At 39.5% G+C, this 25,481-nt stretch overlaps 1 protein-coding gene and 1 long non-coding RNA gene across 5 annotated transcripts; one reads left to right on the top strand and one right to left on the bottom strand.

Moving 5' to 3' along the window:
- Positions 1–682: 682 nt before the first annotated feature.
- gata2.L (GATA binding protein 2 L homeolog) lies at positions 683–20,485 on the bottom strand. 4 transcript variants are annotated; one of them, XM_018256580.2, is made up of 6 exons: positions 20,351–20,485; positions 13,625–13,978; positions 11,777–12,337; positions 8,907–9,085; positions 5,196–5,321; positions 683–3,202 (listed from the first exon to the last, which is right to left on the bottom strand). In XM_018256580.2, exons 2-6 carry the CDS (start codon positions 13,851–13,853, stop codon positions 2,903–2,905), a joined length of 1,395 nt encoding a protein of 464 aa, XP_018112069.1. In that variant the 5' UTR covers positions 13,854–13,978; positions 20,351–20,485; the 3' UTR covers positions 683–2,902.
- LOC108714665 lies at positions 17,030–18,446 on the top strand. The gene is made up of 2 exons (XR_001935394.2): positions 17,030–17,525; positions 18,117–18,446. It is a non-coding gene; the product is annotated as an uncharacterized LOC108714665 (long non-coding RNA).
- Positions 20,486–25,481: the final 4,996 nt, after the last annotated feature.

Below are 25,481 nucleotides of genomic sequence, written 5' to 3' on the forward strand. Positions count from 1 at the left end.
TTGAAGTTTTTTTAAAGAGACAGTACTTCGATTATCCAATGGTCGAATAGTCAAACAATTTTTACTTTGAAGTCAAATTAAATTCAAAGAGGTAGTATCCTATTCGATAGTCTAAGTATCCAAAAAATTACTTTGAATTTCGAATTTTTTATCTTTGAAAATTCCCTCGATTTCACTTTGACCCTTGATAAATCTGCCCCTTAATAAGTGTTGGCTCTGTGACCCAATTGATAAGCAGTTTCAATATGTTTATTTAAAAGTTGTACTCTCAAACTTTATGGGGGCCCTAAAATAATTTTAATATCTTATCACTTGTGACAAGCAAATAGAGGATTACTTTTGAGAAATATCATAACAGAAATACATTGGTCGTCTTTTTTACTCAACCAATAAAGATTTCAAGGCAAAATTAAGTCAGAGACATTTGCCAACAATAGGCATGCTAAGAATGCTGGGAACTGGTTACAACAAACACAAAGGTTCTTATAAACCCAGATGTTTCTTAATAATTGTATGATATCACCAGTTTAATAGGACCCAGCCCACTAAAGCCTGGCCAGCCTTGCTCCATGCAAAAAGCTGCTTGGTTCTGCCATACAAACAATCAATTGCCCGATTCCCCCCGTCCCGGGTCTATGAATAGCAGACTTGCCTTGAACAAAAAAATAAAGCGCAAAAAAGATTCAACAAAAAAAAGTTATTTTATTTTTAGCAATATTCACCTTCATGGAGTAGGAGTATAGCATACACTTTATACAGACAATATATAAACATGGTGTACAGAGCCGACAATAACTTAAGGTCACTAATCAAAATAAACAAGTAAATTAAAAAAAAATACTGTAGAATTTATTTTTTTTTTCTAGCTGAAACCGATACAAAATAATTTATGTCCGGACCGCAGAGCTTCACTGCCCGGCAGGGGCCAGGGCTGCCAATATATTGCACGTTTGAAAATTTCTCTTGTATCAGTAACATTTTTCCCAAAATCCCCTTTTATAAAAAGGTACAAAATAATTTACAGCTTGTACCATAAAGCACTAGCTACTTCTTTGAAGCCAGAGGGGCCTGTGGCTGGAAAGATGTCGGGCTTCGGTCTCCTCCTACAACTCCCTGCTGTCTGAGGGTGCAGGGAGTTGTAGTTAGTAACAGCTGCAGGCAATATTCTCCATTGTGTACCATTTACACACATAAGGATAGTGTGGCAGTGATGATTTCTGCCTACCTCCCATTCCAGCCATATGAGACCTGCAAGCCCCTCTGGTTACAAAGATGATGCTAAAGAAATTTAGCAGGACCACTTGTCTGATTTAAATTCAACCTTCCCACATCCCGGAACCCTAAGCCCCTCTTTACAGTTAACCCATTTCTACCTGGCAAGGTGCGCAGCACATGGATTACCTTCCTCTATCGTACTGTCTAAATAGAACGACTTGGCCCTTTAATATTAAATGCATTATCAAATGACTGCTTTATATATGTCAGAACAGAAAGGTACATTACAGATGTGTTTTTGCCCCAGCAATACATTTTGCTTTTAGATACAAAGAGGATGGGTTCAACTGCAATGGCGCAGCTACACCAAAATGATCATTTTGTATCCTGAATAAATATATACATCATTGTGTTATAATGGATATTGCTCATAAAATGATGTTCCAAGACCAAGCAATCAATATATTACACACCACGCTGGAAAGAACATTAAATTTCTGCCTGTTAGGTAATTGACTTTCTATTTTTTTTTTTTTAATAAATCACAGATGAATGGACTTGAATAAGAATTATTCAGTATGATATTTATGGGGGAAGGGGGGCTGTTAATGAGTCTGCCTGTTAATACTGACTGCCCAGTGAATGTCAGGCTTCCTCTTCTGGGTTAATAAAACAAAGGACTACAGCTTGACTTGGGCCATGTATATAGAAGAATAGGGCTGTACTACAACTCCCAGAATCCAGAGGGAACCTGAGCACAGCTGGAGTCCTGCAAGGAACAGACTGAGACCCACAGATGACAATAAAACTGACCCTCTCTCTACGCTGCTTTAAACCAGCCCAGGAGCCAAAGAATGTAAATATTAACCAAAAAATGTAAGCCAAGCTTCTTTATCTTGTTTCAATTATTTTTAATGTGACTATTTCAGGGAACAGCACTTTAAAGAAGGCCTATTATGCTCAAACAAAGAATGTTATAGGGAACGTTGCCAACCAAATGACAAACCTTAACCCAGGTGCAATCACTTAGAAGGAACCGCATAAAACTTGTATTCTTTTAATATTTGTTTGCTTTCATGCTATTCCGAAACTGCTCCTCGCCAGCAGCCCTCCAGCGGACAGAAGGTTAAAGATAGGTCAGAGGCCTTATGGTGGTCTTGTCCATATTACATAGGGGGAATAAAGGTGCTCCAGAGAAGAGCGAGTGAGCCCGGCTTGGGGGGGGTGGAGGCAGATTGAAAAAAAAATCAGGACCAAAATAAATATTTTTTTTGCTTTTTGTTTTTTTAAAATGAAGCCTTAGATATAATTATTTTAATATAAAGTTTTCTTTTGTAACAAGTCTGCAGTACAAATCCAGCATGATCTACGCTGGGTCCATGCCGCCTCCGAGGCTGTTCTATACAGATATATATATATATATTTACAATATTCACAGTAATTTCACACAGGCGAGAAATAATCGATTGCTGTGTCCGACTTTTACCTTTCACAGGGATTTGTCAGCAAGAAGCAAACAGATAAATCCTTTCTTTTGCAGTCCAGGGAGCAAAGTGCTTATCTGGTCCTACCGAGTAGCCCTGTTGTGTCCAAAGTGGAGATCGACCCTCTGCAATTGCCGAGGTGCAAATTATTATGTTACACTGTCTTCTCAGCAAGGCCCACTTGCCCACGTCAGAGTTATTATTTATCCCATAGCCGTCACCATGCTGGAGTGGTGTGGGTGCCCAAAGGAGAGGCTAGAAGAAGGGTGGATGGGAGTCGGGGTCTGCAAGATGTGCCCTGAATGGCTGAAAGGTGCCAAGTGACCCATAGGAGCCATGTGGCTAGCCAGGGCTGCTGCGCTGAAGGGAGACGACTTCTCCTGCATGCACCTGGAAAGTTCCTCAAAACACTCAGATCCTTTCTTGTTTTTCTTGGACTTGTTGGACATTTTCCTATTTCTGGTCTGAATTCCTTCCTTTTTCATGGTCAGGGGCCGATTCACCTGTAACAGAATACAAGAATGTCAGCTCCATGCTAATCCAAACCATATATCTGCTGCAAATGTACATGGTCACCCAATGTAGGGGCACCACATTCCCCGGGCCCCCAGAATCACAGGGGCCACTCGGGGTGAAGAAAATGTTGATAAAAGCCACAAAGGATATACTTTTTACTATAAATAGTTTCTGTATATACAAGTAGCTTTATGGTATGCAGGTTGGTCATGTTTTAATTAAAGCAACAATAACACCAAAAAAATGAAAGTGTTTTACCAGTGCAGGGTGACACTGCATTATTTTATTACTTATTATTTGTATTACTTTAAAACACTTCCATTTTTTGACGTTACTGTTCCTTGAAATACACTTGACCCTCATAAATATATATATATTTTAATATGTCATGAAAGTGGGCCCATGGGGTCAGAGTTTCCCATTCTTGCACTGTCCTCGCCATCTCTAGCATGTACAATAATCACTGCAATTCAGAAGGCCTTCTCCAGTGCTTTATTCATCTAAATAGATTAGCCAAGCAAACATCATACCCTTTGCTTAAAAAAACCCTTACTCAGCACTCTGAAATGTTAAATTAAACAAATACAGAATGTCAGTTGGTTTAGGGATTATTTGGGGACTTTTCTGCAATTCACAAAAACATAAAAGCCCCACAATGGTGATATATAATATCCTACAGTTTGTGTACATGTGTGTGTTTATGGCAGTCTGTGCATAGGTAAAGTGTATATGTTTGTGTGCCTCTAAGTTTGTATTTATGGGAGTCTGTGCAGAGGTACAGTATATATTTATGTGCCTTTAAGTTTGTGTTGATGGGAATCTCTGCATAGGTACAGTATGTGCAGTATATATCTGTGTGCCTCTGAGTGTGTGTTTATGGGAATGTGTGCCGAGGTATTATTATTATTAATGTGTATTTATATAGTGTCAAAATATTTTGCAGCGCTGTAGTACAATATATATTTGTGTGCATCTACATTTGTGTTTATGGGAATCTGTGCAGAGGTACAGTATGTACAGTATATATGTGTGTGTATCTAAGTTTGTGTTAATGGAAATATGTGCATAGGTACAGTATGTACAAGATATATTTGTGTGCCTTTGTGTGTTTATGGGAATCTGTGCATAGGTATTATTATTATTATTATTATTATTATTAATGTGTATTTATATAGTGCCAACATATTTCGCAGCGCTGTAGTACAGTATATTTGTGTGCATCTAAGTTTGTGTTTATGGGAATCTGTGCAGTATGTACAGTATATATTTGTGTGTATCTAAGTTTGTGTTAATGGAAATATGTGCATAGGTACAGTATGTACAGTATATATGTGTGTGCCTTAGTGTGTTTATGGGAATCTGTGCAGAGGTGCAGTATGTACAGTATATATTTGTGTGCATCTAAGGTTGTGTTTATGGGAATCTGTGCAGTATGTACAGTATATATTTGTGTGCATCTATATTTGTTTATGGGAATATGTGCATAGGTACAGTATGTACAGTATATATTTGTGTGCCTTAGTGTGTTTATGGGAATGTGTGCATAGGTGCAGTATGTACAGTATATATTTTTGTGTATCTAAGTTTGTTTATGGGAATATGTGCATAGGTGCAGTATGTACAGTATATATTTGTGTGCATCTAAGTTTGTTTATGGGAATATGTGCATAGGGGCACTATGTACAGTATATATTTGTGTGCCCCTGATGGTGTGTATGTTTCCTGCAGAGAACGCCTGAGAAAATAGAGGGGGTTTAAGCTAAAGTCAGTACATTCCCCCACTGTATGGGAAGGCTTCTGAAGCCAAGCTGTTAGTATTGTCATGTCACAGAACGGAGCATCCCAACGCCAACCCATGAATAGTCAGTGGTCCCAGTGGGGCTCACTAAACAGCCCTGCCACCAGCTGAGCACCACTCAAGCCAAACTCCAGAGCAGCCCACCCCAAACCACTTGTCAGAGCAGATACAATACCACTTACATTGTGCAATTTGTAGTAGAGTCCGCAGGCGTTGCACACAGGGTCCCCATTAGCATTACGTCTCCATAAAGTGGTAGTTGAGGTCTGACAGTTTGCACAGCAGGTGCCCGCTCTCCTGGCCGCCGACTGCAATGGATACAGATCAATACATGTCAGTCTGGGTGGGATCCCACAATGAACAGACAGCGGTGTTACATTTCATTAAACGGTTGAAACAAAGTCACAGTTTACCAAAAACATATTGGCAGCAAATGACAACGTGGTACCCTGGGACCTGCTCTACTTTACTGGTGCTCCAGGCGCTAAAACACAAACGCCTTCCTATCAAACTCCTAATGCGCCATTGACTTCTGCAACGCGCCATGAATCTGTTTAGCGCGCTGGGCGCAAAATTCGATCGCAATAAATAAGCTTTTCAACCATCATTAATAAGTATTCTTTTTGGCATTCACAGAAGGGGAGAAAACCAGCAATCCGCGGGTAAATATAATTATATAGTTGATTTCCCAGCAATCAGTTTAAACACAGACGAGGGAAACTAATTAATGAGCTTCGATGCCCCCGCGATCATTGTCTTCTCGCTGATCCTATTTTTTTTTTATTTATTTCTTTTAATTTATTTATTAACTTCTCACTGATCCTATTTATTTTTTGTTTTATTCATTTTTTTATTTTATTTATTTACTTCTCACTGATCCTATTTAATTATTTTTTTATTTACTTCTCACTGGTACTATTTATTTTTCATTTTATTATTGTATTTCATTTATTTACTTCTCATTGATCCTATTTATTTTTTTGTTTAATTTTTTTTTTTTATTTATTTACTTTTCACTCGTCCTATATATTTTTCATTTTATCTTATTTATTTACTTCTCACTGGTCCTATATATTTTTCATTTTATTTTATATATTATTTATTTCTCAATGATCCTATTTATTTATTTATTTTTTTTATTATTATTTACTTCTCACTGGTCCTATTTGAATTCCACTCCTGCTAAAGAATTATTGTTGTGCCATTACCCTTCAAATTGGTCTCTCCACTCATTTGCCTAACGAAAGAAAATGTGTCTCTAAGCATTTTTCCTATATATATTAATTTATATTGGTCAATAGCTTTAAATCTATTCATAATTGTCAATGTAATTAAAAGGATTTCTTTATAACAATGTACAACAATGTTGCAGAAGTCACTTCTCCTCCAGTTCTTGTGATCAAGCTGGCTTCTGCTACATAGTCAGAACTAGTTACAAAACAGATAAGACTTTCAATAGAAATTAAATTTACAAGTGCTTAATTTATTTTTCTATTTTTTTTTTTCAAACAGAGGCGTTTGTTAATAAATGTATTTTTAAAAGATACAGGATGCATTTAATTTCAAAGTCACTGTTTTAATAGTTGAAGTCGGAAACAGGTACTGCATGAAGCCATAGATCCACTTTCTTGTAGATAGGGATTGATTGATCTAAAATAAACTGCATTCATTTGTCATGCTTTAGGAATAATTGGGTTAAAAAATGTTGATAAGATTTCCATGGCAGGGAGTTTATAATTTCCCAGGCATGAAGGTCATGGAGCAGAATGTTCGCGTGTTTCTGAAACTCGAATGACTCACAGAAATCCTCTACAGATGAGTAACGAGTTTGTAGAGCAGTAAAGGGGGGCTTTAATCTATTTGAAGTGTCCCTGGCATTAGAAGGGTTATACAGAAGGGTTATACAGGGTACCCCCCTCTTGCCCCCCACCCTTCTTCCCCTACACTTTCCAAGAAAATGAAAAAGATGTATATAGTATTTATTATTGTTAGCCCATGATGTAGCCTGTGCAGCGCATTGGACTTTTTCAGAAGAGCCAACACAGCTTTTGCCTGGCCTCGCCTAGGGGAAACTCTCTCAAGTTATTTAATGTCCGGAAACAGAGACACAAAGTTTCCTTATCAGCACAATGCATGTATCCGGATAGGAAGCCACTAGCATGATCTCACATTGGGCCCACTGACAACAAAGAAAAGGCCCCAAAGTACAGAGAGTGTAGGTGACTCCATGGAAAATTAATTGCTTATTACAAAAAAAAAAGGCCAGGGATTGTCTGAAAAAAAAACACAAATCCCAGACTATACAAGTGAAATGACTCCTTGCCCTTTAGAAAGGTCCATTAGAACCGGGTGTTCCCTTGATTTATGAGGCTGATAAAAGGGTTGCCCTGTTGGGGCACACGGTTTGGGGTGAGCCTGTCTCCACACTGTGTATTGTTCTGACAGACACGTAAAAAAATAATAAAATCCCTATTTTCAGGTTTTGGTATGCACCAATCACCCTGAGCTAGTAGTCACAATAGTACGGCCTGTGATACTGGTGAACTGCCCTCCCTGGAAAAAGTCTGGTTCCGCCGAAACGTTGCCTGTTTGCCTTAAAAGGGAACTATCGCGAAAATGAAAAATGTAATATAAGCTTCATCATTCTGAAATAAAAAAAAAATCTAATGACAATCAATTAAAAATTCTGCATTGTTTCTGAAATAATCAAGTTTATCTTCATTATCCCTCTTTCAGCATGTGTTTCTTCATTCTGTCTTCATGCCGCAGTTGGATGTCAGATATTCATTGACAGTTAGATCCAGTATATCTTATAGGGGGGCTTCCTTTCCTAGCAGATTCCAGTAGAAACAAAATCTAACAAAATAACTGCCTTTTGCACAAATTCTGCATGTAGAGAGACAGGTGGTTTTAATAGAGTGAGCTCTAATACATCTTCCCTATAAGATATATTGGATCATTCATCTGACACCCAACTCCTGAATGAAGACAGAATGAGGAGAAACAGGTGCTGAGAGAGAAATAGTGAAGATAAACTTGATTATTTCAGAAACAGTACAGAATTTTTAATTGATTGTATTTAGAAAGTTTCTTATTTCAGTACACTGAACCTAGCATTACATTTTCATTTTCGCTATAGTTCCCCTTTAAATCATGACATCGCCAAGTTTGCACAGAATTTTAATTTCGACAAGGTTTCGACCGCCCTGCTGCTTTTTCGGGGTTGGGAATTAAGGACACACCTGTTGATTTGTTTAGTAACTAGTCTGGCATGTTTGTATATATATCTATATATATCTATATATATCTATATATATCTATATATCTATATCTATATCTATATCTATATCTATATATATATCTATATATATATCTATATATATGTATATATATATGTATATAGATAGATAGATAGATAGATAGATAGATAGATAGATAGATAGATAGATATTATATATGTATAAATACACACAGCAAACAAAACTACTGATATAGGGTACTATGTGGTCACCATTTGCCCCCCAGGCAGTGAACATAATTATTGAGGGTGGCTCTGGAGTAATTATTGATTAGTTTGGGTTCTCCCCAGAGACAAAAATATTTATTCTCCCTTAAAGCACTAGAGTGAATTGGAAGGCTAAGGTGATGAGTAGATATGTAATATATGGTTGGCATATTATGGGCAAAACCATTATGGTAGCTGGTACTTCACTTTTACTGCATCAGCTGTATATAGAATATTTAGGTTAAATGGCAATAAAAGGATTGACCAGATAATTCTAGCAGGTTAAAAACAGGTCAGAATAGAAATAAAATCACTTATACTGGTACGATTTCCCCCTACAATTCAGCCTAATTAAATAACAATGAGTGTTGCCCCTCCAGACACCTACCAGTCTCCGCTTGGGTTTAATGAGTGGCCGGTTTTGACCATTCATTTTGTGATAGAGACCACAGGCGTTACACAGATAATGGCCGGTCCCATCTCTTCTCCACAGAGGGGTGGCTGTAGCTCCACAGTTGACACACTCTCTCCCTTCTAAATGGAAAGACGAAGAAACCGGATTTCTTTCTTTAAAAACAAATTCACAATATTTTTGCAGTGTCCTTCAGACATAAATAACACACACACATAACATTTTAATAATTAATATTAATATATCTTTTGTATAAAAAAATATCATTTTTTATAGGCAGTAAAAAATATATCAGTGAAATTGATTTCCTTTACTTGATAATAATTTATTATTGGGGTTATTATTCATTTAGTGCCAATATTTATTTTATTTTCCAGATAATGTATATCATTAAGAAGGAATCAAAGTGGCTCTGAAGAGTAAAAGAAAATAATTTCCCAAGACTGGGTGTTAAAGCTTGCAATTATAACCAAATTATAACCCAAATTAAATGATTACTTCTCAGCGACTTTCACCTAGACAGGAATTACACGTGTTTTGTTGTTTTTTTAAAAAATGTATCTGTTATGGGAAGCAGTATTTGTTCTATTCTTTGCCCTAATTTTGAAACAATGTAGCTGTGAAGAAGCAATGACTTCTGCTACATTGTTTCAAGAGACAGCAGCAGTGCAGAAAAGGACAGACACTGCTTTCAATTCCCAATTTCATTTACAAATAACTTTAAAACCGCAAACAATTTTTAACGAATGTATATTGTAAAGTTGCTTACAATAATATTATTCTTACATTTGCCAGATCATTATTTGAGAGTTTGAATCTCCTTTAAGAAGGTACAAAAGGAAACCTGCAATAAACCTCTACGACATGTCAGTTAAGTAAATAGACTCTGCGCTGCACCAGATTTGTGGTTACAATTAATTGTAATTGCTCATTATCTTACAACAAGGCACTTTGGGCTTTAAAATAGATACCATTATTTTTTAAAAGAAACCATTATTTTTTTTAAGAATGGTTTCCAAGACCTGCGCTTAAAGCAGCGACTAGACTTTAGCAGCAGCAACAGGAAAAATTTCCTTAGAGTGTCCCACGTTTCGGGAGCAGGAAAAGATCCCGGAATTTGAGACGTTGGAAGCGTTTTAGATTTCTCCAAAAACAAGCGGATTAGTCACGACCTATTTCTTACTCCCAGTCCTGTTCCTGATCTCGGGGATATGTGTCAAGTTATAAGAAAAATGATCTCCTATAATACATTTCTGTATTTATTCATTTACACGACCTGTTTAATAAATTTTAAGTTTATTTAAATAATAATAAAATATATATATACACGATGAAATATTTGCTATTTAAAAAAATGATGGCGCTTTTCTAAATATTTAAAATTTTTCAAATCGATATTATTTTTACTAATATAAATCTAGTTTGCAAAAAAACATTACATTTATCAGAATGCCTAAAACTAGGGTTTTCTGCACTGAAAATGGGTCTGATGCCATTGAGATCATTTTCCCTGTATATATATTATTCTCAAGGAAATAATTCAATTTGCCTTTTTCAGAAGAAATGTTGCCTTTCCAACTGTTTTTTTTTTAATTAAAAAAAAAAGGACTAGGATCCCAATATCCAACAAACCCAGTTCCTGCGCATTTGCAGTAATCAGGACAAAAATAATAAACACTCTTTTACTTAGATGGTGACTCTAATGCAGATAATGGACAAAACAATAATATAGGAGATTTAGATTGGGATCCTTGTTTTTCTCAAGTGCCACAAAGCCCTTGTCAAATCCATAGAGACACAATAGACCTCTATGTAAATATAGAATATCCTTGTATACATTGAAATGTAGAATTCCTAAAAGCTGGGCTTCCTGCCCACCATGTACAGTATATTAGCGCAGTGTCATATTTAACCTATTAGGCTGGCCCTGCAGCTATAATAAACCCACCCAGGTACTATATATTTGAGTGATGTCATATTGGGTAATGGAACCAATTTACCCTGCAGTGCTGGCGGCCCACCTACTAATACACACGCTGCAATGCGGGCCTGGAGTCCCCTGCTGATTTTAACATGTAAATTGCATTTGTTGTGTGTTTTATTTACATCTAGATATCCTAGGGCCTCTGAGCAACCAGACCCAGATCAACTGCACCAAGTGTTTTCTGTGGACTAAATGAGAGCCATTCATTTGCAATATGATTGTTCAATGCCCCACTCACAATGAGACCTACCCTGGCACCAGGAACCGTTTGCCCCCCAGCAGCTGCACCACTACAATTGTTACCATGGTGACAGTGTGTGTGCAACACTCTATAGGCTCTACTACTATGTATGTGAGCCTACACACAAATCTATAATTAAGTGTCTTAGTGGCATGAAATGCAAGTCTCTTAGTGGCATGAAACGCACAAGGCTCTAGTGTCTTAGTGGCATGAAACGCGTAAGGCTGGAGTGCCTTAGTGGCATGAAACGCAAGTGTCTTAGTGGCATGAAATGCGTAAGGCTTGAGATTGTTTAAATAAAGATTTTTACTTTTCTACTTTTTAACCATCCTATTTCTGGTTTGATCCATATGTAGCTTTCTAGAGTCCACTGAACACATTTTTTTCTTAATATAAGAATTATTCGCTCCCCTGAGCTGAGGGCCTGGGGCAGGAACACCTGGGCCACTACCCTACTTTGGTGAGTTATTCTACTTTTCATTGGATGTTTTGTGCATACATATATATGTTTGGGATCGCCTACAACTTCCATTATAAACCAGTTCTAGATGATAGATTATCTGCATAGGGTAGAATAGCAGCCCACTGACCCCCAATATATGGGAAAAGCTCAAGACTCACCTGAGCAGGATCTGCTCTTGCTCCTCTGTTTAGGGGTGAAGCTGGAGGCCGGGCCTCCCAGGAGGCTGCCAGGATGAAAGAGGCCGCTGCTGTAGTCGTGTGCTGCTGGCACATAGGAGGGGTAGGTAGGGATGGGATGGTGGGTAGAGCACTGGGTACCCATTGGTGCCAGGCTGCTCCTCAGGGGACTGCCTCCTTCCATCTTCATTCCTTCAGAGAGCGACATCTGGTACTTAATGCTGTCCTTATCCTCAAGCCTGGAAGAGGAGGGCGGGGAGGCCGCGGTGCCTGGGTCGGGGGACACGTCCTTGGGAGGGGTCGGAGGGAAACCAAACAGGTGCGGGCTCGAGTGGGAGGAAGAGGGGCAGGCAGAGGAGCCGGTGCCCGGGTACAACGAGCCACCGGCTGCCGCAGGGTGAAGTGGGGCCTTGCCAAAGGGGCTGACAGTCCAGGGGTTGTGGTGATGGGCAGCGGACAGCGCAGTCTTCCCACTCTCCAGCCAGGGCAGCCCGGGGCTATGTAACAGGTGAGGCCGACACATCTGACTGCCAGTCAAGCGAGCTGTGGGCAGAGCAGGGTATTAAGAATAATGGGCACATAATATTGTACAGACACACACAAGTACAGCACAGACATTCTACAGAGAGACAGAAGCACAGAAATCAGGTACGGGACACACAAATACATAAGAGATCAGTAGACAGAGTAGTATGTAAAGGCTATATAGATGAGAAACAGATACAGAGATAGGAAATTCATAACAGCAATACTGTCTATGTGTATTTATAACCTGGTTATGGAGTAATAGACAGATAAACGGTTAAATACAAGATGGATTAGTAGTTACAAAAACAATATATCTGGATAGATAAATAGACAGAGAGATGGGCATACAAATAACATATATGTTAGCACTGGAGAAATGGATACAAAATGTTCTCATAAAATATTATGTGATAGAGAGATATAGATTTAAAAAAAAAGAGTTCAAGGTTGCCCTGACACAAACAAAAGATACACATCTAAGTCTTTCCCTACAGCAGGGATTGGGGCTACTTGAGCGCAGACATACAGAGTATAGTAAATATCCGCAGTCAGATTTAGCTCAACTGCACAAAATATGCGATTATAGTTCCACCAGTGAAAGGCCAGGGAACAGGTCGGTTCTGGGATGATAAGAACAGCTCTGACAAGTATTTGCTATGTACGAACTAAGGGAGGGATTCCTTTCCGAGTGCAGAAGGCTGGGCTATGGGATCTATAAATCCCACCGAATAGCAGCGCCAGAAACACAGAAGAAACGCACAGGAATGCGCAGAATTCCAAAAGAAACAAACACTGATTAAATAATGGCGTTACTATCAGAGCAGAATGGCCGGGTAACTTATATAAACAGCCCCCAGCCAGACTGGGAGACTCAGCTTTAAATCGGGCCTGAGTGTCTGGTGAAGGTGGAAGGCCGTAACAGCCCAGGGGTACAATTTGTCGGATTAAACCATAAAGTAGCCAAATCCATAACACTCTAACAATGGGAAATTGCAAGGAGGAACCACATTTCTCCTAAGTGCAGATCTAATGGGTAAAATGATCCCTAATGAACCGCCAATAAGTGACTAAGTTTGGGGGAGGCGCAGCCCTTGCCCACGAACTTACATCGCCCCCGACAACAATAAACTGAATAGCTTTGTGCTCACACTTTATTTTGGGGGTTAAACTCGGATTTAACCCTTTATTCACCGTGTAGACCTGTGTTTATGCTATTAAATCATTGGCACAAGTACCCTATGTCCTTAGGTTTTGGTTACAGAAGGATAAATCCCAATGGAGCATAAAATTAGGGTTCCTTACCGTGAGCCTGGCTGTAAGACACCCTTGCCCTGGCATGGGCCGAGTTGGCATAGTAGGGGTTGCCTTGAGAGTCCAGGTGATTAAAGAAGACATCGACTTCATCAGGAGGCAAGAGCTGAGTGGGCTCCATGTAGTTATGGGCCAGGCCGGGGTGGTGGCTGTCTGGGTGCTGCCCATTGAGCACAGCGTGGTGCGCCATCCAACGGGGCTGGTCAGTGGCCACTTCCATCGCAGGAGCAAAGTTCTCTCCAGAGATCGGCCAGATATATGTGTCCTTCCTATTAGCAAGGCTTCGGCTGTTAAAAGTGAAAGTGAGTTGTCCCCGTTAGTCCTGGGACTGTGGATCAGACGCACCTGCAAGGGAGGAATTGTTACTGTCTGCTACTGCCCCAAATACAGCATAGCGCCTACTAAGAACAATATTACTAAGCGCAAGTAATATACTAACAACGCTCATATACTTCCAGCAAGAGTAAGCGCAATACCCAGGCAGCTCCCCGCGCAGATCAGCTGACAGCGCAGTCACTAGCGCTACATTAGATTCCCACATAAACAGTCCAGCAGCCTGCGCGCTACTAAGCGCCCTGGAAGAGTTACTTACAGCTGGAGATCGCCGCTGCCGGGCAGTGCGCAGAGTCCCGAAGTGGAATGAGCCGACTGAGGGGAGAGGGAGGAGGAAAGCTGGGACTGGAGTGTCTTATTCAGGGGGCAGACTCAGTGCTTGTGGCCTGTAACATCCCCGCAGCATCCTATGTCAGCACTGGCGCCAGCTGGACTCGGCTTCTCTAAGCTTGAACTGGGGCGAAGCGCACAGCTAATAACCCCGGGCCAGCCAATCACAAGCCTCCGCCAGCCAGTCGCCCGCTACCATTGGTCACTCCCCTGAAAAGCCACATTCCCTAATTCACTCCAAACAGCAAAGAGTCTATGAAGGGAGGGGGCTTATTACTATGGGTGGGGGGATTGCAGGGGGGGGACTTTATTAGCAAAGTCCATTTAATGGGTGGGATTGTCTGCTTCAACATTTACATACTGAGAATGTTTATTGCCTCATACATTTGTTCTGCTTGTGTTTTTGTATATACAGACATAAATACACACACACCACAATTATATACACACACATATATATATATATGGGACAGGTCTTTATATGCATTTAGCTCTTTTACACTTAATGAAGATAAAATCACAAACACCCAACAATCTAGAGAATTATCTATCTATCTATCTATCTATCTATCTATCTATCTATCTATCTATCTATCTATCTATCTATCTATCTATCTATCTATCTATCTATACATCTTTCTATCTATCTGTATCTCTCTCTCTCTCACTTTCTTTCTTTCTTTCTTTCTTTCTTTCTTTCTTTCTTTCTTTCTTTCTTTCTTTCTTTCTTATTTCATATATATTTTTATCTATCTATCTATCTATCTATCTATCTATCTATCTATCTATCTATCTATCTATCTATCTATCTATCTGTATCTCTCTCTCTTTCTTTCTTTCTTTCTTTCTTTCTTTCTTTCTTTCTTTCTATCTATCTAACTTTATCTTCCCATCAAACTATTTAACGCATTTTGCTTGTTCTCTATGGGAGACATAAAATTTAGGGCTGTGATCTGATGAAGGGGCAGATAGAACCCCTCAATGATAATTCAATTCCCGAGCAAGGAGTCGGTGGCTTCATATAAAACAATATTAATGCCCGAGCTGATAAATTGACAATAATTACAATAATTATATCACATCTAATAAAATATAAACAGGCACCTAATATACTATAGGTATTTATATTATATTTTCTATCATGAAGCTGTTGGAACATCAATAAATGTAAAGGTTCCCTCCACTCAGCTCTTCTCACTTTTCTTCATTGCATTGTGTCTGTCAAGGGCCAATACACAGGTCTAATATACAATCAGCGCATTATGCCTCATAGTCCACATCTGTGAAACAGTTTTTTTGTGTATTTGTAACAAAATACAAATGTGTTCCTTTGAAATCACATTTCTTTTCTGTTTGAGCCTCAGCAGAGAAGACGGGGCACACAATCTTGTGCCACATACAAGAAATGTTATTATGTGTATAGTACAAGGAATTGTGGGAGGTTCCGCGTGTATAGAAACAATATGTGGTACCATGTGGTTTGACATCTCTATTTATGAAGCAGAAAAAGACTAAGGCGCAAAAAAAGCGAATACGCATAGAGAATGGGATACATGTTTTATAAGTATTAAGGCATATTAAATATTACAAGATAATATTCATATCTGGGCACATCCAGTAATCACCTTGCTGATTAAACCTTTAATACCCCCAGATTGTTTTAACACTGTATTGTGGGGCCTGGATGAGAGTCTGAATTCAGTGGAGACACTGACACCAACTAAGGGGGTTGCTGGGAGGGAGGGGGATCTAATGGTCACTGGGTAGGATTGTTTGACCAGTTTTGTGTTGTGTGTGTATTTTTACATAAGTCGACTCTGACCTGGGGGAGGGTGGATTTAAAGGGCTGGGAGTCAGTAATTAGGGAATAGGAGGCTGAGGCTTTTGATGCTGTCTCTCCAGTTTGCCAAACCAGCCATCCAGACGCCTGCACCCTTACGTCACCCTCTGCTGCCAAATTCACAAGGAAATGAAGCGACTTTTTAAACAAAATATTATTATTATAGAAGCTTATTTTAGGGCACAATAGACCCTACACCCCTGGGATGTGCAGCTCAGTTACCTCCACTTATTGCAAAAACTAAAAACATGAAAAGCAACATTTTCCTTATAATATTCTCATTTGTGAGATTATTATTAGTAGACCAACGGCACAGGCCCCTATGTTCCTGAGATGAGACCAGTCATTTTATAGTCTTACTAAAACATGGGTCCAACAAGCAAAAGCCGACTCCTTGCCTGATTATTGGCAGCAGTTTAGGGATCAAATGCTCAGCTCTATAGAAGGCATGAGGGAAGGCAGCACTGAGAGTTCTCTCACCTCCTTGGGTTTCAGGTGGAACCAGAGTCAGCCTGGCCGCCCGGTGACTTGAGTCTCCAATGCGACTCCTAAATACTGTCGCTTTTCTCTCACGAGGTTCTGCAGCAGCTGCATGTCTAGATTGTTTGGGCAATGTGGCTGGTGGCTTATGGAAAATCGATTTATAAGAAAGACATAGAAATGATTCATACCTGATGAGAAAGATCTGTGACTGACTGGGAGATTTATAAATGAATAACTAGACGATATATAGATGATGGTGATGAACCTAGATAGGTGAAGGATTATATAGATGGCGATAGATAGATGAGAGAGAGAGAGAGAGAGAGAGAGAGAGAGAGAGAGAGAGAGAGAGAGAGAGAGAGATTAGATAGATAGATAGATAGATAGATAGATAGATAGATAGATAGATAGATAGATAGATAGATAGATAGATGATAGATAAAACATAGATGAGAGAAGGGCAGTAAAAGAAAGAGAGGGAAACGTCTTTTGGGTTCTCTCTATATTTTAAAACCCCAAAGTATAGGGTTAAAAGACCCTCTAGGTTCAGTAGAAGAACCATTCTTTCTCTAAGTGCCAGTAGCAGGCCGCTATACAATGATGAAGCCTAGTCTTGTGCTACAAGGGGAGTGGGGACTGACTTTCAGGCTGTGGCAAAGCGGCCAGTACTCGGCTGTGGGAGCGAAGAGGTTACAGGGAGGCAGTAGGAAATGGAGCCACAGACAGAGACTCAGTGTTTGGGAAGGGGAGGGAGAGACCTCCGGACACTGCTCAGTTTGTCCTTGTCTGAGGGGCTCCGCTTGGCTCTGTGTGCCCTCTTCACTCACTGGATTCCAACATCGGGTTAACACTGGCACCTCCTGGCCCGGCTAATTCCTGGGACCCTGGGCCCCAGTTGGGAACACGGTAAGAGGAGGGCAATATGCGAGGACAGACGGGCTCTGAGTGGAGAAGAAACCTGCTCGTGGGTCTTGAGTACCAGTACTTTCAGAGAAGAATCTGTGGCATTCAGAAAGATCAGAAAAGGCTTTATGGGCATTGGATCCTCATTCTGAGGCATAAATTTCAGACTGCAAGGGTTAAATTGCGAAGTACGCGTTTGGGGTAAAAGTGATGTTTGGATTTGAGTTAAAATGGTGAAGTATGTGTTTGGGAGTTAAAATAAGGGAGCATGAGTCTGGGATTACAGGGGTTAAAACAACAGAGCATGGGGTTGGGACTGCAGGGGTTAAGATAGAGATTTAGGGCAGTGAGGGTCAGAATTCTGAGGCCTGAATTTAGTTAGCGAAGCAGATCCTCTGAGATGTCTTGATAAAAGTAAATACGGGACAGTATGGGACTTGCAAGGAGCAGCAGCCTCATGGGGTGGGTTAAAATAAGAATTTCTGCGCAAACTGAGCGCAAGCAACATGCAAAGCCAGGTTACATTTTATAATTATATACATATATATATATATACATTCATACATGCATTTATATGTGACTCTTTCTTGCCAGGTCTTTTTTCCCCATGATTGCCTGCACATGTCTCAGTTTACTTGGGCAGCGGTAATTAAATCACAATAATACGCAGCGCACTGAGAAAGCTAAATGACTGTTAATCTCAGCGCATCTTAATACACTGCCCTTTGATCTCTGCCTCTCAGACCATTTGATGGACTAAAGGAAACTGCAACCTGAGAGCTGGAGAAAAATAACCCAATAATGTTACAGACACAATATCAGGAGAGAGCCCAGACGACTGGTCAAGCAACCAATTCGTATTGGGATATTATATAAATATATATATATTGTATTCCAGCTGGAAAATAAAAATAAAGTGACCAATCTGCTGACACCCAAATAATTATTTCTAATTGGCGGAGAGTTTATTTGTATTTTATTTATTTGTTTTGCATTTGTGTCTCTGTGTCCCTATGAGCAGACACTCGACTATAAGATTTTATGAAAATTCCGTATGGGCAGACAGAAGGAGGGCCGAACATTGTATTGTAGCAAACACGTATCTGACAAATAAACTGAAGTCAGATCTGTAATGGTCTCTTTCTCAGTGAAATAACTAATCCGAAATAGCGCCTATGTGAGCGCTCAGGCGCAGAGACTGGTAACACGCATAGAATAGTGCGCAATAACAGCGTTAATACTGCACAGAAGACCAGGTTGTTACAATGTTTCATCAACGGAATTGGAACAAAGCAAGTCGCCGGCAGTTGTTGTGCCTGTTTTGGCTAAATAAATCCACCTGTAAGCCACAGTAAATACCACCAGTTAGAGCAAGGCAATAAGAACCGTTGGAAGCAAATGTGCTAAATTAAAATAAAACTGATAATGACCCCTTTCTCCCAGCAAGGCGGACTATTGCGCATTGTTAGCTCCTGCACTTCCATACTGGGAATATTCCCAGAATGCTAATAAATTCAAGGGGCCGAGGGCACATTTGTGGCTCAGGGGAGGGGGGAAACTGAAGAAATAGACAAGTAAGATGCGTCGGAGCCTGTGGATTTGATTTCATTAATTCGCTCAACGGGACATAAAATATCTCGCACGCGACCTTCTGCGGCAGCTTAGCGACTCTTTCAGAGCCAAATCCGGGCTGATTCACACGGCTGGTTAAACACCATTCTGCCAGATTTATTGGCTTTCCCTCTGGAGAGAGCCCAGTGTCAATGAGTGTTGTGCCGGGGCCAATCGCTTGGAGAAATGTTTGTGTGCGTCAATGCGCCTTTAAATTTGGGGCGAATGTATATATTTATATGGGAATAAAGCTGTGTGCGCATGCATCTGCGTATGTGTTATTGTATGTATTAATATATTGTATATAATTATTATTTATTTATTTATGTTAAGTGTGTATAATTGTATTATACAGCACACACACACACACACAAATATATCTCTGTGTGTTATTGTATAAATGCAGCATGTCTGTTTGTGTGAGTGTTTGTCAATAATTCTTTGTGTGTACACACACAAACACAACTACATGCATACACACAAACGCAGTGCACACAAACACACACATATGTTAATGTTATACACACACTCACACACTCAGGGGATGTAAATGTGACACACTGACAGTCTCAACACCCAGTGACTGTACAACAATAAACACTGAGATTGCCCCCATTCTCCCAACCAGCTCTAACCCAATATCAAGATGAACCTGATTTAAGGATGAGCATTAGCATATTGGGGACTAATTGATGGCGCTTCTATGCAGATAGGTATAGCAGGTATTTATATAGAACGACCGAAGTACAGTATATATTGTATTCCAAACCCAACCAGCCAGTTCCACGATTGCTCCATATTTCTACTTGCTCACCAGCATATTAGTAACACACGTGCGACAGATGATGGTTATGAAACTTGGAAAGTGCGTTAATACGCGGCGCCCCCCTCTGCGCGCTAATCAGCGGGAACTGTTTCCATTTCAACATTTGTAATATTGTGAATAATGTTCCCTTATCCTGAGCGAGCCCACCCGGGGCCCATAAACCCTTTCCTCTGCTCTCTGCTCCATTTGTCTCGCCTTTCCTATGTGGCCCTAATTGGTTTCTAGCAGGAATGACAGGGAAAGAGAAAGCCAAGAAATAATGAAACCCTAGAAGTGTCGTTGTGGAAAAGACAACATTGTAGCAAGTACACAACAAACACACGCACATTTCTCAGTCAAGGCCAAGTGCAAATGAAAAGTGACTTTCCATGTGTGCGCGTGAAATACTTACTGCTACTGCAGAGACCGGGGATCCGGGGGGCAAGGGGGTCCTCACAGACAGAGATTTGGGGTACAAAACTCTTGGTCCAGTACTGATAGTGGGGACAGATGAGAAAGGCTGAAGAAAGTTGCACTCGCAGCTCCCCAGCTGTACAGGTACTGAAATACAGGGAAGTGAGAGCGGCGCCCTGCACTTGTACTGACACACTCACTGGCACACTCACAGCCACTGACACTCCCACTGACACACACACATACTGTATATTACCTTCTGACTGACACACACACACACATACTGTATATTACCTTCTGACTGACACACACACACATACTGCATCATACTGTATACTCTAACCCTCTGTCTAACACACACACACACACATATACATATACTCTAACCCTCTCACTGACACACACACATACTCTAGAAGACCCTATGTCTGACACACACACACACACATATACTCTAACCCTCTGTCTGACACACACACACACTGATACTATAGGGTTGAGTATAGTGTACAATGTGCATGTGAATTTTATTATCACCTACACCCACCAGTAGCGCCTATATTAGCTAAGGGAGAATAATATTCAACTCACAGCCACCATGGAGCTAAAATCCGATCAAATATATATTTTTAATGCTCCCTGGAGTCCCCTGAATGTGCCCAGATTTCCGCGCAAGCGCATACAAGTTAATAGGGTGTTATTGGGGCACAGTGCCCCCTATCAGCCGATTTAAGGGGGGCAGGCAGGGTAAAGTCGCTTAGAGGTTCCTGCTGGGGTTCTGCTATCCATTCCCAGGGGCTGACAGTCTGCACAGAGGATTTGTAAATGTCTGCAGATTATCAGGTACAGAAAAGCAGCAATGGGAAAGGGTCCCACGCTGAGCCCCGGTCACTAACATTCTGTATAATATAATATTCTGTATAATATGGTAGTATCCAATTTCCAGCGAATATTCTGTATAATATGGCCCATTCCATTCCCAGTCAATATTCTGAATAATATGGGAAATTATACTCTATATGGAGCATCCTATACCCAGCTAATATTATATTTAATATGGGAGCATCTCATTCCCAGTCAAATTCGGAATAATATGGAAACATCCCACTGCCAGAAATTTTCTCTATACGGGGCATATATACCCAGTTAATATTCTGATTAATATGGAAGCATCCCATTCCCATGTCAAATTCTGAATAATTTGAAAGCATCCCACTGCCAGAAATTATTCTCTATATGGGGCATACTATACTCAGCTAATATTCTGATTAATATGGGGGCACCTGATTCCCAGTCACTATACAGAATAATATGGACGCATAACACTGCCAGAAATTATTCTTTTTATGGGGCATACTATACTCAGCTAATATTCTGATTAATATGGGGGCACCCGATTCCCAGTCAATATACAGAATAATATGGACGCATCCCACTGCCAGAAATTATTCTTTTTATGGGGCATCTTATACTCAGCTAAAATTCCATTCCCAGTCAATATTCTGAATAACTTGGAAGCATCCCATTGCCAGAAATTATTCTCTATATGGGACATCCTATACCCAGCTAATATTCTGATTAATTCTATTATTATATAATTATTATATAATGTGGAAACATCCAAGACCCACTCCCAGCTAATATTCTGCAGAATAAGGTCCAGCTAATATTTGGGGTAACATGGCAATATATTATACAGATGACCTGAGAATGAGATGCTCCCATATTATATAGAATATTAGCTGGGAATGGGATGTCCCCACATCATGTAAAATATAAGTTTGGAATACAATGCTCCCTTATTCTGATCTGATATTCTGCATGATATGGGAAAATCCCATTCCAAGATAATATTCTGTATAGTTAGGGGGCATCCCATTCCCTTTTACATCCTATTACACAAACAACCCCCTCCCATGTGGCTTCCAAGTAAACTTCAATCCATGCCATTCTCCTGACACGTGTGCCCATCCCTGGCTCACCCTGGCCTCACAATTACAATAGAGCACGAGTTCCCGAGGATTTTTAAAGGCGAGTTTTGCCTCCCTGCACAAAAAAAGGGGAAGTTAAAAATGCAAAGCTCTGTAAATCTCCTTCACGAGACCAGCCTGGGAGCTGCCCTGATTCAGCAGGTGCTGCCTATCTCACCCTCATCTCTCTCTCCCTTCTATTGCCTGGAAACCTGCTTCATTCTTCCCATCTATAAACACTGCAAATCCTTTTTTTTTGGGCATCCAGATACTGCCTATTCCCTGGTGGGCACCAGTGGGACTGGTGAATTCTCTGCACGTTACACCAGCACTTTCCTACCCCAGTAATCTCTCTAATTAAATTTTATCTGCACATAACAGGCACTGGGCACCTCCTTATTATTATTATATTGTTACACTGCTGGTGCTGCACTCAGTCGGTTAGCTACATAATAATAATACTAATAATAAAATGTTACATACATATAGCTAGAATACATCTAGATAATATTCCTAGATACACCTACATACATATTCCTGCTATTTTCTTTTGCTGTTACCAAAATATTTTCATTTATCTTTTTTTTTTTTTTAAATGATTCAATTTAATAAAATTATCCAAATACCCAATAAGCTGCATCTATAGCTAGATCAACAGATAAATTGGTAGATACTAAACTGATATTATATGAGAGGGTCATTTCGACAGAATATTCAGATTTCAAACGAGAATTAAGACAACGACTGTGGGGTGAAATATTGTTCTATTACTCCAACAAAATTGTAATCGTTTTATTCAATTTAAAAAATATATTTCCTTTCCCCCTCCCTTTATTTATTCGTTACTACTAAATTGTTGGATACAAATGTTAGATAAAATTGCGCTTAAATTGTCAGGATAAAAAACAGATAAAATATAGTTTATAATCAGTGGGCAGGGAAAGTAACAACATTCATAGACATTGGGGCTGATTATAGAAATAACAGGGGAAGGTCCTTATTTGACATCCCGGCAGCTATTTGTCACCTTCCATTAGAAAGTTACAAACTGTCAGTCTCCAAAGGAAAGTCTCCTGCTCTGTAATTGAACACTTGATACAGTTACACAATGAGGCAGGGAGAAAATATTCCATTAATAATGTAGGGCGCAGACACAGACTGACAAATGTTGTCCAAGCAGATTAGAAAGAGATAAACCCATATATATATATATATATATATATATATATATATATATATATATATATATATATATATATATATATATATATTAGCTAAATACAATATTTCAAGAGCTGATTTTTTCCATACAGAAGAGAAGCAGGTGTATGTAGACAACAGATAACATATAACTAAAATATCAGCTATTAGTAAAAGCCCTAGTTACATAGTCTGCATGTAGGGGAATGATTGTAAGAAATGAGTGAAGCTTATAGTGTGATTGCCATTCCTTACCTTTATTGATTGTTCTCCCTTCTTCCTTGTCTGTGTCCCCCAATGCTTGATTAAAGTGGGGTTCCTGCCTGGGGTCCCTTCCCTGGCCCCCTATATAGAAGAGGAATAGATCCCTCTCTGTGTCTCACACACACACACACACTGGGGTTGCCAGGCAGCCTCCTTAGAAACTGGCAGCGACTGGCAGTAATATTTGCACTGAGGGATGGCACTGAGCAGTCAGAGTGTATTTATGTACATAATAACTCGCTCGGCCCCTCGCCCCCATTTCCATCGCTACAATATCTGTACAAGCTCCTCTCATTGTCTGACTCTTGCACCTTTTGTTAACGCTCCCTGTCACTGCCTACGCGACTTGACTTTGAGATTTTCCGTGGATTGATATTATGGCAATTGGCAACCAGGAGAGGCTGCTTGTCTTAAAGGCTAAGCCATAAAAAAAGGGAAAAAAAACGAAAATTGCGCAGCGCAGGCGCAGCGCAACTATATCAAAACCTGCAATGCAACCCCCCTGCTCTTTAATGTACCTGAGGGGCACACCTGTCTCTTTCTCTCCCATCTATTTCCCTTTGTCTGTCTGTCCTTTCCTATCCTTATACCCACTTCTCTCTCTCTTTCTCTATTTCGTTCCAAATATATTTTTCAGTCTGTGTCTGTCGATTTATCTACATGTCTGTTCTCTCATATCCTTATACACATCTATTATCTATCTATCTATCTATCTATCTATCTATCTATCTATCTATCTATCTATCTATCTATCTATCTATCTATCTATCTATCCATCTATCTACAGTATCTATCTATCTATCTATCTATCTATCTATCTATCTATCTATCTATCTATCTATCTATCTATCTATCTATCTATCTATCTATCTATCTATCTATCTATCTATCATCTATCTATCTATCTATCTATCTCTATTTATCTATCTATCATCTATTTCATATATGTTATCTCTCTCTCTCTCTCTCTCTCTCTCTCTCTCTCTCTCTCTCTCTCTCTCTCTCTCTCTCTCTCTCTCTCTCTCTCTCTCTCTCTCTTTATCTATCTCTTTCCAGATATATTTTTCAGTCTATGTCTGTCGATTTATCTACATGTCTGTCCTCTCATATCCTTACACACATCTATCATCTATATCTATCATCTATCTATCTATCTATCTATCTATCTATTAACTATCTATCTATCTATCTATCTATCTATTAACTATCTATCTATCTATCTATCTATCTATCTATCTATCTATCTATCTATCTCTATCTCTATTTATCTATCTATCATCTATTTCATATTTGTCATCTCTCTCTCTCTCTCTCTCTCTCTCTCTATCTCTTTCCAGATATATTTTTCAGTCTATGTCTGTCAATTTATCTACATGTCTGTCCTCTCATATCCTTACACACATCTATCATATATATCTATCATCTATCTATCTATCTATCTATCTATCTATCTATCTATCTATCTATATGGATACATCTCTATCTATCTATCTATCTATCTATCTATCTATCTATCTATCTATTAACTATCTATCTATCTATCTATCTATCTATCTATCTATCTATCTATCTATCTATCTCTATCTCTATTTATCTATCTATCATCTATTTCATATTTGTCATATCTCTCTCTCTCTCTCTCTCTCTCTCTCTCTCTCTCTCTCTCTCTCTCTCTCTCTATCTCTTTCCAGATAT

This window comes from Xenopus laevis, chromosome 4L (genome assembly GCF_017654675.1).
Source record: "Xenopus laevis strain J_2021 chromosome 4L, Xenopus_laevis_v10.1, whole genome shotgun sequence".
Classification (NCBI taxonomy): Eukaryota; Metazoa; Chordata; class Amphibia; order Anura; family Pipidae; genus Xenopus; species Xenopus laevis.

Excerpts from the sequence above, each read along its gene's own strand:
- gata2.L (XM_018256580.2), bottom strand. The coding sequence starts at position 13,853 with ATGGAAGTGGCCACTGACCAGCCCCGTTGGATGGCGCACCACGCTGTG. Across the intron at positions 12,338-13,624 it reads GTCTTACAGCCAGGCTCACG|CTCGCTTGACTGGCAGTCAG; the intron begins GTAAGGAACCCT and ends CTCTGCCCACAG. Across the intron at positions 3,203-5,195 it reads TCTACTACAAATTGCACAAT|GTGAATCGGCCCCTGACCAT; the intron begins GTAAGTGGTATT and ends ATTCTGTTACAG.